Genomic DNA, 16,694 nt, shown 5'->3' on the forward strand with positions numbered 1-16,694 from the left:
GATGGAGGACAGCAACCTCAGTGTGCTGGGAATGCCTTGGCACAGTGGGAAGGGTGGGGACACCTCCGAGTTCTCTGTTTGGCTCTTTGTATGGAGATGGTACGCTTTGGCCTTTGTGGTGCCCAGGAGTAGCTGCTTGTTGCAGAAAGGCTTGAGGACCTTGAGGTGTGAGCCATTATCTCTGCAGAGAAATGGGAGCAGAAGTGGCTTGCCAAGTTGTCCTGTGGGTCATGAGTCATGTTGCCCATCTCTGGTGTTTGGAAGGAAGCTGACTTTTTAGCGATGGGCAGAGGGACAAAGTTTCCTATCTGGGCAGGATATGTGGCTCCAAAGAATAGGGTGGTGACCACTGTCCTTTGTAGTGCACTGCAGGACACAAGAATGCAATGATGGTATGAAACCCACCACAAGAGAAGGGAGGTTGGGAAGAGGTGCTGCACTAGAGGACTATGGGCATGAAGCAGGCTCCCCAGGGCAGTGGACAAGGCCCTAAGCTGCTGAGGCTCAAGGAGTGTTTGGACACCACTGTCACTGACTTGAACTGGATGATCCTATTGGTCCCTTCAGACTTAGGATAATCTTTAATTCTATGAAAGTGAGACTCGATAGAGAATGCCTGCAAGTCTGCAGAGGTGAATGGGAATCTGTGTAAGTGTGCTGCTTCCTCTTGTTTGCTGCTTATCTTGCTCTAAGCTTCTTCTCCTGCAAGCTAAATATGCCCAGTTATAAAGACCTCAACTTTCCCGTCCAGCACACCAGTTCTGTTCATCTTTTGGGACTCAGACAACCTGGAAATGTCTGGGAGGGGACAGTGATCACCACGATGTCACCCTTTTTGGCTTGTCTCCTGGTCCTGATTCACAGGCTCCAACCAGATCCTTGTCTCTTGTGCATTCTTTAGGGAATCTCTGGGCAAACAAATGGGCTCCAAATACCCACAGGCTGTGGCCTTGCTGGGGTGATGGCCTTGGAGCTGCAGACATGTTATAAGTCGGTTCCTAGTGTGCTAACATCTGCCTCCACTCTGCCAGTGTCCCAGCACAGTGCTTTCATGGGTTCAGAGTGGGTGGCACAAAGCTTTCCCCCTTGTCCTCCATTACCAGACAAGCCCCTCGCCTGGAGTAGGACTGTCACACTTTGTCCACAAAAGGAGAGTGCCCCAAATCCCAGTGGGATAAAGACTCCAGTTTACACCAGCTCTGTGCTGTCCTTCCTGCCCAGGGGAAGGCAGGCTGTGTGAGCATGAGAGGATCCAGGCTCTGGATGTGCAAGGGAAGTGGGAGGTGCTGCTGAAGGGCAGTGGTGTAGGAAGGCTGATCCACATCATGACCAGAAACGCCATCCCTCACCACTACGTACCAGGGCATGGAACGCCGTCCCTGTCCCCTGCTTGGGCAGCAGCTCTTCTGTTAATATCTTCCCATGTTTTTGGTGCAGAGAAATGCATGAAACCACAGTTGGGTCCCAGGATTCACTTTGTCCCAGACCAGGAATTCTACGATGTCAGTACAAGTTTGGTGTTGACATGCCCTAATGGGTATTGGTCTTCTGCCATGGAGATCACTTGTGTGAAGCCAAGCCCACACCAAGGCCTCCCAGCTCCTCAGAGCATCTGGTTTATGAAGAACAGCACAGAATCACAGAATCACAGAATTGCCAGGGTTGGAAGGGACCTCAAGGATCATGAATCTCCAACCCCCCTGCCACACGCAGGGCCACCAACCATTCCACCTAATGCTAGACCAGACTGCCCAGGGCCCCATCCAATCTGGCCTTGAACACCTCCAGGGACGGGGCATCCACAACCTCTCTGGGCAGCCTGTTCCAGTACCTCACCACTCTCTCCGTAAAGAATTTCCCCCTGACATCCAACCTAAATCTCCCTTCCCTCAGCTTAAAACCATTTCCCCTTGTCCTGCTGTCACTCACCCTTTCAAAGAGTTGACACCCCTCCTGTTTGTAGGCTCCCTTTAGGTACTGAAAGGCTGCAATGAGGTCACCCCGCAGCCTTCTTTTCTCCAGGCTGAACAAGTCCAGCTCTTTCAGCCTGTCCTCATAGGGGAGGTGCTCCAGTCCCCTGATCATCTTCGTGGCCCTCCTCTGGACCCTCTCCAACAGCTCCCTGTCTTTCTTGTACGGGGGGCTCCAGACCTGGACGCAGTATTCCAGATGGGGCCTCACAAGAGCAGAGTAGAGGGGAACAATCACCTCCCTGTCCCTGCTGGCCACCCCTGTTCTGATGGAGCCCAGGTTCCCATTTGCCTTCCGAGCCGCAAGGGCACACTGCTGGCTCATGTTAAGTTTTTCATCTATCAAGACCCCCAGGTCCTTCTCCACAGGGCTGCTCTCAAGGACTGCTCCTTCCAGTCTGTATGGATGCCTGGGATTCCTCCGGCCCAAGTGCAAAACTCTGCACTTTGCCGTGTTGAACCTCATCAGGTTCACCCGGGCCCACCTTTCTAGCCTCTCGAGGTCCCTCTGAATGGCATCCCGTCCTTCAACCGTGTCAACCACACCACTCAGCTTGGCTTATGGCCGTTGGCAGTAGGGTACATGAGATGTGTGGGTGAGTGAGGACCTTCATGAGTGAGGGAAGGTGAGCATGATGGAGGTCTCCTGCATTTCTGCTGGCCCCATTATGTAGGCACACATGGATGTTGCCTCTCCCTCTGGAGCAGCTGAGCAGGGTTACGGTGCCAGGAGCCTGAGCAGCAGCATGGCTCTGCCCTTGTCACTTGCTGGTAGACACGGCTGTCACTGGAAACACGGGAGGGACGTGTCCCTGCTTCCTCCCTTTCTGGGTTCTTGTGCCCATGGACAGCTCACTGCCCCACCTCACCGCCCCCCACCCTAACTGAAACCCCTTTCACCTTTGCCAGAAACGTGTCAAAGGCCCCAGTGGGACCCAGGACTTCGTCTGGCACCAGACCAGGAGAAGTACAGAAGGGACGAAGAAGTGACACTGAGCTGCCCTGAGGGTTTACAGCCATCCTACACCCGCATCAGATGTTCAAGAGAAGGGAAACGTGTAAACAGGGATTTATGGCTGGGAAGGGACAGCAGCGATGCCTGGACCCATATTCGGTCCAGTGTGAAGTGTGTGGGTAAGGGAGGCAACAGAAGCTGTCCTGGGAGCCCCGCGCTGTCCTTCCTTTTCAGGGGAAGGCAGGCTGTGTGAGCACGAGAGGTTTCAGGCTCTCTGTGTGTTGGGGAAGTGGGAGGTGCTGCCGAAGGGCAGTGGTGTAGGAAGGCTGATCCATATCATGCCTGGGAGCTCCATTGCTCACCACTGTGTACCAGAGCAGGGAACATCCTCCCTCTCCCCTTCCCTGTTCTGCACAGACAGCCTCTGTTCTGCTAATGCTTTTCCATCTGGTTGCTGCAGGGAAATGCCAGAAGCCCCAGTGGGACCCCAGGATTCTCTTTGTCCCAGACAAGGAGTCCTACGATCTCAACGAGACAGTGATTTTGACGTGCCCAGTAGGGTACTGGTTGTCCCACACAGAGGTTTCCTGCATGAAACAAAACCCTAAACAAGGCTCCACAGCTTCTCAGATCATCTGGCATGAGAAGAACGGCAGAGGACGCTGGCAGCCTGTAGAAAGGAACATGATCTGTGTGGGTGAGTGAAGCTGCCATTCTCAGTCTGCTCACCCCAGCAAGGGAGATGGTGCCAGATGCAGTGTGCAGTCTCAGTAGCGTGCGTTCTGCGTGGTCAGGGAATGCCGTGGGTGTGCACTGCAGAGAAAAGAGCTGCTAACGCAGCCCAGGGTTGTGTCTGTCCTCCTGGCAGTTACCAGATCAGCTGCTAGCCCCCTAGTGTTGAGAGCAGAGGGATCACAACCTTGCCAATCAGTTTTTGCCATTCCTATCCTCAGGCCTGAATCACTGCAGCACTGTGCCCTTAGAGTGGCCAGGGCACAAGAAATGTGCAGTCATTGCCCAAGTACTGTGTGGGAGAAGGCAGGACGGCACTGGCCACACAGTCCTGGGGAAATGCCAGCAGAAGTGGGACTAATAGAGATCTGGTGCAGGTTGGGAGGGGATAGGAAGAAAGTGACTCTTCTGCATGCTTCCTTCATAGAGGTCTTCCAGGTTGTCCCTGGGACCTTGGTGGTTTCCAGCACCAGCATCAAACTGAACTGGACCTGCAGCTTCCCTGATGCCTGCCAGCACATGCAGGCCACATGCCGGCTGGCAGGGCATTCCTCTCCTCCCTGTAAGGCTGAGAAGATCACAGAACAGGAGATACTACGTGGTCAGAACGGAACATTTGCCTGTCCTCCTTTGCAGCCCTTCACTATTTACAGCATCACTATCTCAGTGCCACCCAGCACAATCCTGTTCACACAACACCTTAGGACAAAAGCAACGGGTAACTGCCCTCTTATATGTAATGTAAAGTTTGCTCTTCACCCCAGAATCCCCACTTGTGACTCCATCTTCCTGTGCTTCCAGTGCCGCAGAAGCCAGAGCAGCTGCAGCTGGATGCCAGCACGGGGACTCTCAGGTGGAAGGCGCTGCCCTCCTGTCGAGGGGAGATCACTGGGTACCAGGTACCAGAGCAGAGCCTTCTGTACCCAGGCAGCAGAGCAGCAGCTGCCCTGGGCTTGAGCAGAAGATGGGTGCTGCTCCCCTCAGCACCTCTCCTCTCTCTAGCTGAACTTCACTGCCAGGAGAGCACACGATGGCACCTTCCTGAACTTCCAGCAGGTAACAGTGAACCACTCTGTCACCCAGTACACGCCGCCTCCCCAGAGCCCAGGCACCAAATACACAGTGACAGTCCAGGGCCTGACGGTAGCTGGTGCTGGGGATGCATCCAGCCTGGAGTTCCAAGCCTACATCTCAGGTAATGGCTTCTGTGCCATGTGTCTGCCTGGTGGGGTCATGGGGCAAACGTGAGGTGTGAGCAGGTCCTGAGCTGCTGTGCAACCATCCTGTCCCTCTATGACAGGGCAAGGAATCGCAGAATCATAATAAAGTTTGGGTTGGAAGGGACCTTTAAGATTATCTAGTTCCAATCACCTGCAGCAGGGAGGGGACACTTCCCTCCAGACCAGGTTGCTCATGGCCCCATCCAGCCTGGCCTTCAGTGCCCCCGGGGGAGGCATACAAGCTCACTGCGTGGACACATCCAGTGTCTCACCTCCCTTAAGTAAAAGATTTCTTCCTAATATCTAGTCTAAATATCTAGTCTACTCTCTTCCAATTCAAAGCCATTTCCTCTCATCCTGTTGCTACATGCCCTAATAAAAAGTCCATCCCCAGTTTTCCTGTAGGGCCCTTGAGGTACTGGAAGGATGCTATAAGGTCTCCCTGGAGCCTTCTCTTCTCCAGACTGTACAGCCCCAGCTCTCTCAGCCTGTCTCATAGTGGAAGTGCTCCAACCCTCTGACCATCTTTGTGGCCTTCCCCTGGACCTGCTCCAACAACTCCATGTCCCGTCTGTGTTGGGGGCTACAGACACTGTGCTCCAGTTGTGGTCTCATGGAAGCAGAGTAAAAGGGCAGAATCACCTCCCTTGACCCTCTGGTCATGCTTCTCTTAATGCTGCCCAAGATAGGGCTGGCTTTCTGGTTGGCTGGCACATGCTGCTGGCTCGTGTTGAGCAGAAGCGTGGCAGCAGCTCCTGGGGCTGTGAATCCTCTCACTAGTCAGACTGCACTGTGCAGTTTATGGAAATGGAACTCTTCCTCATAACCTAAAGCCTCCCTGCCTCTTCTCTGCCCATTAGTGCTGAAGGCAGCACATGTTGTGACTTGCTGCCTGTCCCCACAGAGCTGTGGGTACTGGACAAACACACATCAAGTGTGCACACAATTGATGCCAAGGCCTGGGCACTCACCCCAGGCTGTGACACCTTGGCTGTGTTTTAGTTTCAGGGCAGTTTCTGGGCTCCTGGCCATGGACAGCAGTGACAGTGGTGGTTGTGCTCTCAGTGATGGTCACTCTTTCTGCGGTGATCGTGTGGTTCGTGTTGTCCAGGTGAGTAGTCTTGGGACTTGGAGCTGCTGTTCTGCCTTTCAGGCCAAGCTGTAGTACTGGGGTGGCTGGTGCTCTGCTTCCTGCTCTGCTCCCACTGCTTTCAAGCAGCAGGGATGCTGCTGGCTGGTCGGTGCAACCGTGATTCAGCTGTAGGACTGCTAACGGGGTCATCTGAGCGTCATCCTCAGGGTTGGAGCAGGGAGTGTGTGTGCTGGGAGACCCCATCCCCTGTGGCCACTGCTGCCAGTGCTGCTGTGCCTTGAGGTGCCGACAGGCAATGCCTGCCAGTGGGGGAGAGGCTTGGGCACAGAGTGTGCAGAGCGCTTCTTCCACTGCCACTGGGTTCAGCAGGGCTCTGGGCCATGTCAGCCCGTTCCCAAATTCAGACCGTCCCCTTGTCTTCCCAGGAGAAGAAAGGCTGTGCCCATCAAAGCTGAGGAGGACCATTATGTAGGTATGGGTCTGGCACAGGGACGGCTGCAGGGCCGGAGTGGTGGGTGGGGGGAAAGCAGGTCAATGCCCAAGCTGCTGTCTGAATCTGCCCAGCTCCTTTCACACACCCTCTTGCTCTTTCTGTGCCTGCAGAACTGCAGCCATATGAAAACTCAGACATTTACTCTGTGATCAAGGGGAGATCTCTGTCAGAAGAAGAGGCAGGTAGGAGGTGGGATGCTGTGCCTGTATTCCCTGAGACACCAGAGGCAGCTATTGCCTGGTGCCCCAGTCTGTACCAGAGCTGCTAGAGCTCTCTGCACTGCCCAGGGCTTGCAGCAGCCTTTAGCCAGGTGCTGTTGGTGTCCACAGGTACAGATGGTCGGGACAGAGAGCCAACATCCCTACATCTGCCCATCCTGGAGTCCTCAAGAGTCTCACCCAGCAGTGTGAGAGTGGAGAAGATGGGTAGAACATCCCTGGGTCAGTGGTGACAGCATGCCCTTCTGCTTCGTCTTGAGTCTTTGTCCTGCACAGCTGGAAGCGGAACTGCGTGAATCTTGGCGGTGTTATTGCTCCCACCCATGTTTTCAGTAAGCTCCTGCATCCTGCATCACAGAGCAAGAGCAGCCCAAGGCCTGGGATGAGCTATTTGTGCTGGTCAGGTGTCCTTTAGCACCTGGCACTGCCCATTCTTGACACAGGGCTTCCCAGCCTTTCTCTACATTCTGCACCAGAACCCATCAAGCTCTAGAACTCTGCTGGAGTTTGGCCCAAGTGCGCTGCCCTCACAGCTGCGCTGCTGTGTCTTAAGAGCCAATAAAATGTTTTGGTTTTCAGAGGGCTGCCTGCTCCTTACTGCATCCATGTGGTTGGGGTTCTTCCCTACTGGGTGTGAAAGCTCTGTCTGTCCTTCTCTACATGGGAGGTTGAGGCTTGTGCAGCCCCAGCAGTTCTGAGGCAGCACCCCGAGAAGCCCTGTGCTCCCAGCACAGTGATGGGGAGCTATCCCTCCTTCCTTCATGAGAATGCCACCAAATGCCACAGGTGTGGTCTCACAGGAGCGGAGTAAAGCGGAGTAAATGCTGGTCATGCTTCTTTTCATGCAGCCCGGGATATAGTTGGCTAGGACTGCTGGTAGGACTTGGGAAGAAGGAGGGAGAGCCTCAAGGAGTCACTCAAGGTCTCATGCAGTCCATGGCCCTTAAGTAGACACAATCAACACACAGCACATCCTGCATTGCCCCTCATTCCCATTCACAGTTGCCTCCTTCCCTCAGCAAGCAAAATCATTTGTCCTCATGTGAACACCCTGCCCTCCAGTGCCAGCTGAGCACCGTAGGAAACTCACAGCTAGTGCCATGCTCCTCAGCAGCTGCAGCATTCCTCCAGAAACCACCAGGACCCACCTGGAATCTCAGTCTGAGGTGAGGATTTCTCCACCTCTTCCTCGATGTGGGCCATAAACTCCATACTCACATCTCACACTGCCCGAGCCTGCTGCTCAACAGAATCTCACAGGGCAAAGCTTGGTGCACAGATCCACATCACCTCTGTAGCACAGGGAAGACCAGTGGCTACTGAGACATGGGGGCTATGGAGGAGCAAAGAGCGTGCTTGGCCCTCCACCTTGCCCAGTTAGCTCAGCTCCCAAAAGGAGAGTGACTCCATAAGAGAAAAGAGGGGACAAGGAGCTGGACTCAGTGATCAGCTTCCTCTTCTCACACTGAACAATCCGGGTTCCCTCAGCCCCTCCTCATAAGCCCTGTGCTGCAAACCTCTCGCCAGCATCGCTGCCCTTCTCTGGACACAGCCCAGGGAATGTCTTTCTTGTACTGAGGGGCCCAAAACTGAACACAGTACTTGAGGTGTGGCCTCACCAGGGCTGAGTTCAGAGGGACAATTCTTTTCCTTCTCCTGCTGGCAATGCTATTTCTTACACAAGCCAGGATGCCATTGACCTTCCTGGCCACCTGGGCTCACTGCTGGCTCATGTTTAGCTGAGCATTAACGAATAAAAAATATCAAATGGCAGCCATTCCCTTTCTCTCCTCTCTCTAAGTGCCTCTAGTAATAGAACTGCCATATCCTGCCTCCATTTTACTGCAAAAGCTGTTGTGGCTCTACCAGTTGCTCCTGGTCTAGAAGCCTTCTCTGGAGTCGGTTGAATTAGTTTTGATTGAACGTCTCCAGATTTTCCCATTTGGAAATGGGGGTAGAGTGAGCACATACAGTGCAGGAAGCAGGAGGACTAAAGCCAGCTGATGAGTGGATTTGTATTGCACTGACTACATAAGTGTGCCAAAATAGGCCATGGGCCATGAGGGAGCTTTGAGAATGCCTGTCTAAGAAATGATCTTCCCCTACCTTGCTGGTGATCCCAGCATGCTGTGGTGGAGCCCCTCCTGATGCATATTGGGGTGTGAGGGAAAGAGGTTGCTTACACCAGCGTGGCAGCTGATAATTTAGAAAGGAGAATGAGTGAGACTGATGAAACTGAGCATTGGTTTGTGCTCCAGCCGCCTTCTGCTTCTGTTCCCATCCTCTTTCTGCTCCCTTGCCATTCTGCCTGCTCTGTACAGACAACCAATAAAGACTTCTTATATCCTGATCTGGAAGGGACCCATAAAGATCACTGAGTCCAGCTCCTTGTCCCCTCTTTTCTCTTATGGAGTCACTCTCCTTTTGGGAGCTGAGCTAACTGGGCAAGGTGGAGGGCCAAGCACGCTCTTTGCTCCTCCATAGCCCCCATGTCTCAGTAGCCACTGGTCTTCCCTGTGCTGCTGCCTCTGCACAAAGATGCCCTTTTTTTGATTGCTCTCAGGCATGATCAGTCTGGCAAGGCCTCCTTGCACTTTACAGCCTTCCCTAAATGTCCTGCTCTCGATGCATGCAAAGGAATGCATGCAGGGAGCCAGGCAGCATGGAAGTAGGATGGACCATGCAGGTAGCAGCTGGAAGATCCCAGTATCAGCCACGCTCTGGGCTGATGGGCTGGAAGAGGGTGAGCAGCGTCTGCCCAGTTGGAGGTTCCCAGGCTGCCTGCCTGCCTGCATGGTGGTGTTGGACAACACATTTCTCCTGTCATGGCCCTCATGGCCTGGGAACTGAATATATAGAATCCTAGAATCATAGACTCATACAATGGCTTGGGTTGGAAGGGCCCACAGTGATCATCTAGTTCCACTGGGTTGTCACCTACTAGGTTATGTTGCCTAGAAGTCCGTCCAGTATGGCCCTGAATATTTCCAGGAATGGGACATCCACAACTTCTCTGGGCAGTGTATTCCAGTGCCTCACTGCTCTCATGATAAAGAATTTCTTCATAACATCTAACTTTTATCTCCCCTCTTTTTTTTTAAAAGTATTCCCCCTTGTCCTATCATGATCATATAAAATTTTGATCTCGATCTTGTTTATAAGCTCCATTTATATACTGGATGTCTGCAAGGATATCTCACCTAAGCCTAGACTGAACAAGGTCCTGCTCCCTCTGCCTTGTCTCATGATAGCAGCGCTCCAGCCCTCTGATCATCCTTGTTACTCTGCTGTGGACTTGCTTCAACAACTCAAATTCTTTTTTGTAACAGTGGCCCCAGACCTGGATGCAGTACTCTAGGTGCTACCTCAGGAGGGCAGAGCAGAGGGGGACAATTCCGTTCTCTCCCTGTTGCCACCTCCCTTTTGATGCAGTCCAGAATGTAGCCAGCATTCTGGAGCATGCTGCTGGCTCCTGCCAGAACCGTGAGGTCTTTTTCCACAGGGCTCAGTGAAAACTCAGTGAGTTCTTCTCCCAGTTTGTACACGTATCTGGGATTGCCCAGTTAGTGTTTAGGTTTAGACCAGAAGAATTTCTGGGGAGCAGCTCAGCATGAGGCAGCAGTGTGCCCAAGCAGCCAGGGGGACAAGCCACATTATCGAGTGCATTGAACACAGCACATTCAGCAGGTCCAAAGAAGCAACACTACTGTTATTTTTAGAGTTGGTGCAGCCTCCTCTTAGGCACTGTGCGTAGTTCTGGGCTTCAGTCTGAGGACATCTGAGTTGTCAAGTCTGGGAAGTGACCTCATAGTTAGGTGGTATTTCCCCCTAGTTGTTTGACTGGTGTTTACTTGTTGAAGGAGCCAGCTACTGTTTTGTGGGGCCTTTCTGCAGACTCTCCCTAGTTTTACCATGCACTTGAGGAACCAGAAGTCCTGAGTGTCTCTCCAGGAGCCATGTTTGCAGGCAGTGTCTTTGGGAAGCCTGTGGCTGAAGTCTTAGAGATGGGAGCAGCATTTCTTAAACGCCCTCTGTTAGAAAGGAGCATTTTGGGATGCAAATCTCGTGCTGGTGACAGGGGTTGTTCTGTTGTGTGCCATTGCCTGGATGCACAAGGGAAACAAAGCAGCAAAAGGCAGCAGCAATGACACTAGTGGGAGGTTCCCTCTCAAAAAAGGAAGGCTTATTCATCACAAGCAATATGTTCATGTGGCTGTTTCCTTCCTGTGGTTGCAATTCTTGCAACCACAGATGCCAGTGCTCAGAGGCAGCAAGTAGGAGTGAGGTCTGATCTGTGCCCAGGTGTGGATCCTGGCATGGCCCTGCAGTTTCTGGCTTTGACCTTTCTCCTGGTCCTTTTTCCTCTGCTGGCAGCACAGGGCCAGGAAGAACCTGATTCCCTGGTCCAAGGAGCACCCCAAGAAACAGGTAAGAATTTGACACTACTCTATTCTACTCTACTACTCTACTCACAAGGGAACATATTTCTGCTCTTCCTCTTGTATTTGCTGTGCTTCTTTACCAGGTGCAGCATGGCATCACAGAGGGTGGAGGTGATGTCCATGCCAGGGATGTTCTGGGGTAAATTTGGGGATCGAGAGTGTGAGGCTCCACGTGCTGGGAAAGCCTCAGTGAGTGCTGGGATGTAACACACTTCCATGTACGGGGCAGTGTCCCTGGGAGCAGGAGGTGGGCAGTTCTCATAATGTTGCATTAATGTGGTTGTTCAGCCACATGTCCCTTCTTCGTGGCTGTTGAGCAGATGGTACAGAACTTCTGGGACAACTCTGCCCCTTTGGGACAAGGGGCTCCCTATTCTGAGCAGTTTAAAGACTCCTCACCCCTATAGGACTGGTAGTGCCATGCTCAGTAAGGTAATGGGCAGTCCTAGCTGGGATCAGGTCCAAACCAGCAGGCAGAGGAGGACTGAGCAGGCATGACTGTCCTGGCCAACTCATGGCAGACAGATTTGTCACCTTCTTGTTTTCTCGAGTCTCTGAAGGGACCGTTTCTGAGTGCTGACACTATTCTATTGCTCTCTGTGCCATCTTGTTGTTTCATGCCCCAACTAAACCCATTTCCACCTCTGCCAGAAACGTGCCAAAGGCCCCAGTGGGACCCAGGACTCCATCTGGAACCAAATCTGCAGGAGTATAAGAAAAATGAAGAAGTGATGCTGAGCTGCCCTGAGGGTTTACAGCCCTCCTACACCCAAGTCAGATGTTCAAGAGAAGTGCAGATCATCAGTAATGGGAAACCTGTATACGGGGAAGTTTGGCTGGGAAGAGCCAGCAGTGGTTCCTGGATCCGCATTCGGTCCAGAGTGGAGTGCGTGGGTAAGGAAGGCTTCAGGCTGTGTGAAGGGGAGCCAGGAGGTGCAGCTGCAGGATCCTGGAGTCTCTGCAGCTACTGCTCCTCTTGAGACATCCTGGGTTCAGAAAGAAGAAGCATAGGGCCCTTATTCCCCGCAAGAACTTCCTGGGGCTGTGGTGCAGAAAGGCACTTTTGCATTGTGAACCAGAGCTCATTACCTCACCATGGTGAAAAACTGAGGAAACAGAAACTCTCTACAGAGGACTGTGAAGAGCAGGATGGGTCATAAAGCAGATACTGATTGAAAGGCGAGATGTTGGCTGACTCTGCCAACTTTGGGTTATGAGTGAGTAGGGAAAAACTGCCTTGGGCAGTGAAAGTGCACAGACACAGCAATATTCACTTACATCCAAACTTCACCTGCTTCTCCATCCAGATATATTACATGAGCGGTTTCATCCTTTGGCTTCCCTTCCCTTCAGCTGGGCTGGCAGTAGAGCTATGTAACTCAAGCACACTTGCAAGGGCAGACAAGAAGGAAAGGCATTGACCCTATTGCAATACTTCCTTCACAGAGGTGCTAGAAGTTGTCCCTGGCACACTGGATGTTTCCAGCACCAGCATCAAACTGAACTGGACCTGCAGATTCCCTGATGCCTGCCAGCACATGCAGGCCACATGCCGGCTGACAGGGCCTTCCTCACCTCCCTGTAAGGCTGAGGAGGTCACTGGAGTGGAGCTCCTACACGGCCAGATGGGAACATTCACCTGTCCTCCCCTGCAGCCCTTCACTGACTACACTGTCACCATCTCAGTGCCCCCCAGCACAGTCCTGTTTTCGTGGGTGATCAGGACAAAAGAAACAGGTAGGTGTCCATGGGATAGTACAGAAGGAAAGGGACATTCCTGGGCTGGTTCACCAGCAGAGAGGCAGAGAAAGGTGCCTGTGGCGCGGCAGTTCATTCTGAGCATCCTCTCCCTGCTGTGATGGTCCTGGCATTCGGGCTGCATGCAGCCTGTGGGGCTCTGCAGAAGGGACTGTACAGAGTCCTGGAGCAGAGCTCTTTCCTTCCTACCCCCTGCCTCCTCACCACACCGCTGCTGCTCCTGCTGTTGTGAAATCCACGCTCCTTTTGTGGCACAAACCATGCCTGGGTTTGCTGCGCAGCCTGCCCCTGGGCAGTAGCTGAGGGCATCCTGCTGTGGGCTCAGACCTTCGCTGCCAGCCCCACCTGTGACTCCATCTTCCTGTGCTTCCAGTGCCGCAGAAGCCGGAGCAGCTGCAGCTGGATGCCAGCACGGGGACCCTCAGGTGGAAGGCGCTGCCCTCCTGCCAAGGGGAGATCATTGGGTACCAGGTACCATGGGCCCCCACCCAGCCCCTCCCTGCTGACAGCTCTGTGCAGGCAGGAGGGGAGACCATGGAAAGCCCTGAGGACCAGCAGTCACCCATCCACATCAGCTGAATTTCTGGCTGTGATGAATTTGAGCATTTCTGATTTCGTCTCAGTGTTCCTCAGTCTCCAATGATGTATTTGGCGGGGTGGCCTTACAGGCTTTCCTGTGCCTTTTGCATTCTTCTTTTTGGCTCTGGCCATGAGAAAGGCTGTGGTTTGCAGTGCTAGAAGCAGGGCTGAGGGAGGAGAGTGCTGCACCCAGCTTGCAGCCACCACAATTTGTGACGTCATTCACAAATCGCTGAGGATGCTTTGCAAACCCGGCCAGCTCAGACAGCTTGGAGAGCAAAGGCACAGTCTAAGCAACTCCATTTTCTGCAGCTGCTCTGGTGGTATCTAGAGTGTTAGCTCCAAAGTCTTTCCTGCCCTCCTCTGCTCAGCACCGGCGCTTTGCTCACACACACACAGGGCCGAGGCTCCTGCTGAGCTCTCTGGGCACCTCCAAGGGCTGCGATAGGAACAGGGGCAGGAGGAGCAGAGCGCTGTGTGGCTGTGGTGTGGGCAGGTTCCTGCAGGATTGCGGCCGCTGCCCTCCAGCTCCGTGTCCTGTCCCCAGCTGAACATCACGGCCAGGGCCTTGCAGGACGGCGGCTTCCTGCAGATCGAGCGGCTGAGGCTGAGCAGCCAGACCACGGAGCACCCACTGCCCACATACGGCCCCGGCACCACATATGTGGTGGCCGTGCGGGGCCTCACAGCCGTGGGTCCCGGAGCTGCATCATGGTTTCACACCAACGGCACAGGTGAGGGTCTCTGCACACAGCTCCTCCTCCTGCCCCTCCGCGCCACTCTGCTGATGCTCATCACAGGGATCTTCCTCTGCAGAGATGCCCGACGGCTGCTCCCGCCTCGTGCTCCATACCTCTCCATCTCAGGGGACAGCCGTGCTTCCCCTGCACCCCATCTCCCAGCGCCCTGAGGCAGCGAGGTGAGCACAGCCCCAGCTGCTCTGCTCTTGCAGCCCTGAGCAGTGCCGCCCCCCTTAAGCTGCCTCTGTCCACCTCTCCCCATTCCCATCTCTATTACCACCTCCACATCCTCACTTGCTCCATCCTCATCCCCATCTCACTGCCCTATCTCCGTCTCCAACCTCACTCCCATCCCCATCCTTATCGCCCATCCACATTCCTACTCTCATCCACACCCCCATTCCACACCCCCGTCCCTCCCTTCCTCCATCCCAATCTCCATCCCTGTTCGTGTTCCCATCCCCTTCCCCATCCCCATCCTCATCCTCTTACCTGTCTGTCCTCATTACTGTCCTCTTTCCTGTCCCTGTTCCCGAGCTCATCTCCACGTCGGTCTCATCCCCTTCCCCGTGTCCCCATGTCCCCTAATCCCCATCCCCATCCCCATCTCACAGCCCTGCCTTGCAGTGAGCACCAGCTGCTCGTGGCAGTGACACACAACAGCACGGTGCTGGAAGACGCCTGCTCGGGGGAGCTGCAGCCCTCCAACCACAGCCACCCTGCTGAGCCCTACGTGGCCGCCGTGCTCAACCTCAGCGCACCCACGGACTTCATGCTGGGTGATGGGACCCGCGGGCACGGCTTCCACAACGCTCCCCTGCACCCAGGATGGGATTACACCGCCCTCCTGCGCCTCGCCCGGCGCTCACCGCAGGTACCCGTGCCGGGGGCTCTTGTGGACGGGGCAGGGCAGCGACCGCCGCATCCTCAGCCACGGCTGGGGCCTTTGTGGTGCTGGTGGCAGCTCCTTGCCGTGATGTGGGTGACGTGGGATTGCTCTGAGCTCTCCGTCCTGTGCCCTTCCACAGGCGGAGACCTTCACCTGTGTGTGCTACAGCTTCTCCATGGGTAAGTGGCTCCTCTGCCCCACCCCTGTGCCCGAGGGTCTTTCTGTATCCCCCCTTTTCCCATCCCATATCCTTGCAAGGACAGGAACTGCGGAGTCCAGGAGCTCTTGTGGGAGCAGAGGAAACTTCTGTTTCCCACATCCTGGGAGTATTTACCTGCTATAACCAGTTCCTACCTCCATCTTCTTGGATGTTCTCTGGATCCTGAGGCTCTCTGTGGGTGCGCAGGCTTTGGTACCTCTGGCCTTTTGGGCAGGTGTGCATGGCTGGCAGCTGGACCCCCCCCCATCATCTCTCCTCACATCCCAGTCCTTACGCTGCCCCAGTCCACAATCAACCCCAGAAACACTAACACCTTGCCCAGCTCTGTGCTGGGGAAAAGGCATGGAAATATGCCCATGCTGAAGGGCATCACACCCAGCATCTCATTTCTCATATATGATCCTTGATCCATCAAGTATCCCGATCCTGCAGTCACCTCTACACACTTGCACACATCTACTTCCATGGCCGTTGCCTGTGCAGACATGTGGCCCAGGCTGTGGCACTCACCCCTGGCTATGTGTTAGTTTCAGGGCAGTCACTACACCCATGGCCAGGGATTGTGATTGGAGTGGTTGTGCTCTTGGTGCTGATCCTCCTGTTTGCAGGCATCGTGTGGTTTGTGCAGTCCAGGTGAGTAGGATGGGGAATGTGGTTCAGCAAAGCAACCTTCACTCACAACTAGCCCTTCGCTCAGGACCGCCCTTTGCCTTTGCAGGAGAAGGAAGGCTGTATCCATCAAAGCTAAAGAGAGTCATTAAAAAGATTGAGAAAAGTTGGAGCCAGGAGATCCTGACCTTTGGGTGAACGATATGCTCATCCTCTTCTTGGACATGTCCAATTGTGCCCCAGTTGGGCTGGAAAGCTGCCCTCCCAGCTCCCACCTGTAGTTCTTGGGACAGTAACAGCAGTGATGCAGAGAAGATGTGGTTGTACCTGAATCAACACTGGCTCTCCTGTGACTGTCACCAGACTAAGTGTCCCATCTATTTCAGCAGAGCAGGTGGAAAGCAGGAAGCCAAGAAGGGTCATAAACTTTTTATTCCCAGCTTTTATTTACCCTTGTAAGTTCTGGATATTTTCAATGAGATTTTCTACAGTTCTTTTTTTCAGACTTTGCTTTTTCTTTCTTGAATGTGAGAATTGTACAGAGGAATTCTCAGTCTTTGCCTCAGAGGGGCTCAGGCTGAAGGATGGTTTGTGCTTCTGCCATGTCCTGGGTTCCTCACTCAATCTTCCCCCTGTGCTGAAATCCACTCAAACCCAGTGCTCTGCTTGAGCTTGATGTGACTGCATTGCCCTTGCCAACCTGTCTGCCCTGTCCTGAAAACCAATAAATGAAGTTTGGAGGTGACTGCCTGCCATGCTACAGCTCCTGCCTGGTC

The 16,694-nt window shown here is 53.9% G+C and overlaps 2 protein-coding genes across 4 annotated transcripts; both read left to right on the forward strand.

The window, feature by feature from the left end:
- Positions 1–2,857: 2,857 nt before the first annotated feature.
- LOC149913136 (uncharacterized) lies at positions 2,858–7,202 on the forward strand (the record flags this gene model as incomplete). Its single annotated transcript, XM_090131896.1, has 9 exons — positions 2,858–3,104; positions 3,386–3,622; positions 4,085–4,375; positions 4,459–4,556; positions 4,660–4,852; positions 5,880–5,988; positions 6,396–6,442; positions 6,574–6,645; positions 6,793–7,202. Coding segments are annotated over 9 exons (1,416 nt in total), but the record flags the coding sequence as incomplete, so codon positions are not given.
- Positions 7,203–10,923: 3,721 nt separating this feature from the next.
- On the forward strand, positions 10,924–16,637 carry LOC149913137 (sushi domain-containing protein 1-like). Of its 3 annotated transcripts, XM_090130615.1 has the most exons (10): positions 10,924–11,109; positions 11,775–12,017; positions 12,570–12,860; positions 13,255–13,352; positions 14,008–14,194; positions 14,277–14,379; positions 14,828–15,074; positions 15,229–15,268; positions 15,837–15,942; positions 16,028–16,637. In XM_090130615.1, exons 1-10 carry the CDS (start codon positions 10,998–11,000, stop codon positions 16,068–16,070), a joined length of 1,470 nt encoding a protein of 489 aa, XP_089986741.1. In that variant the 5' UTR covers positions 10,924–10,997; the 3' UTR covers positions 16,071–16,637. The 3 variants fall into 3 exon arrangements, 2 of the variants coding, with proteins under 2 accessions (XP_089986741.1, XP_089986740.1); XR_016461435.1 differs by having other exon boundaries at positions 15,229–15,942; positions 16,028–16,066; XM_090130614.1 differs by having other exon boundaries at positions 14,828–15,268.
- The last annotated feature ends 57 nt before the right edge of the window (positions 16,638–16,694 follow it).

Source organism: Phasianus colchicus, chromosome Z (assembly GCF_987193195.1).
Source record: "Phasianus colchicus chromosome Z, bPhaCol1.hap1.1, whole genome shotgun sequence".
NCBI lineage: Eukaryota > Metazoa > Chordata > Aves > Galliformes > Phasianidae > Phasianus > Phasianus colchicus.

Excerpts from the sequence above, each read along its gene's own strand:
- LOC149913137 (XM_090130614.1), top strand. The coding sequence starts at position 10,998 with ATGGCCCTGCAGTTTCTGGCTTTGACCTTTCTCCTGGTCCTTTTTCCT. Across the intron at positions 14,195-14,276 it reads GTTTCACACCAACGGCACAG|AGATGCCCGACGGCTGCTCC; the intron begins GTGAGGGTCTCT and ends CTTCCTCTGCAG. Across the intron at positions 15,943-16,027 it reads GTGTGGTTTGTGCAGTCCAG|GAGAAGGAAGGCTGTATCCA; the intron begins GTGAGTAGGATG and ends TTGCCTTTGCAG.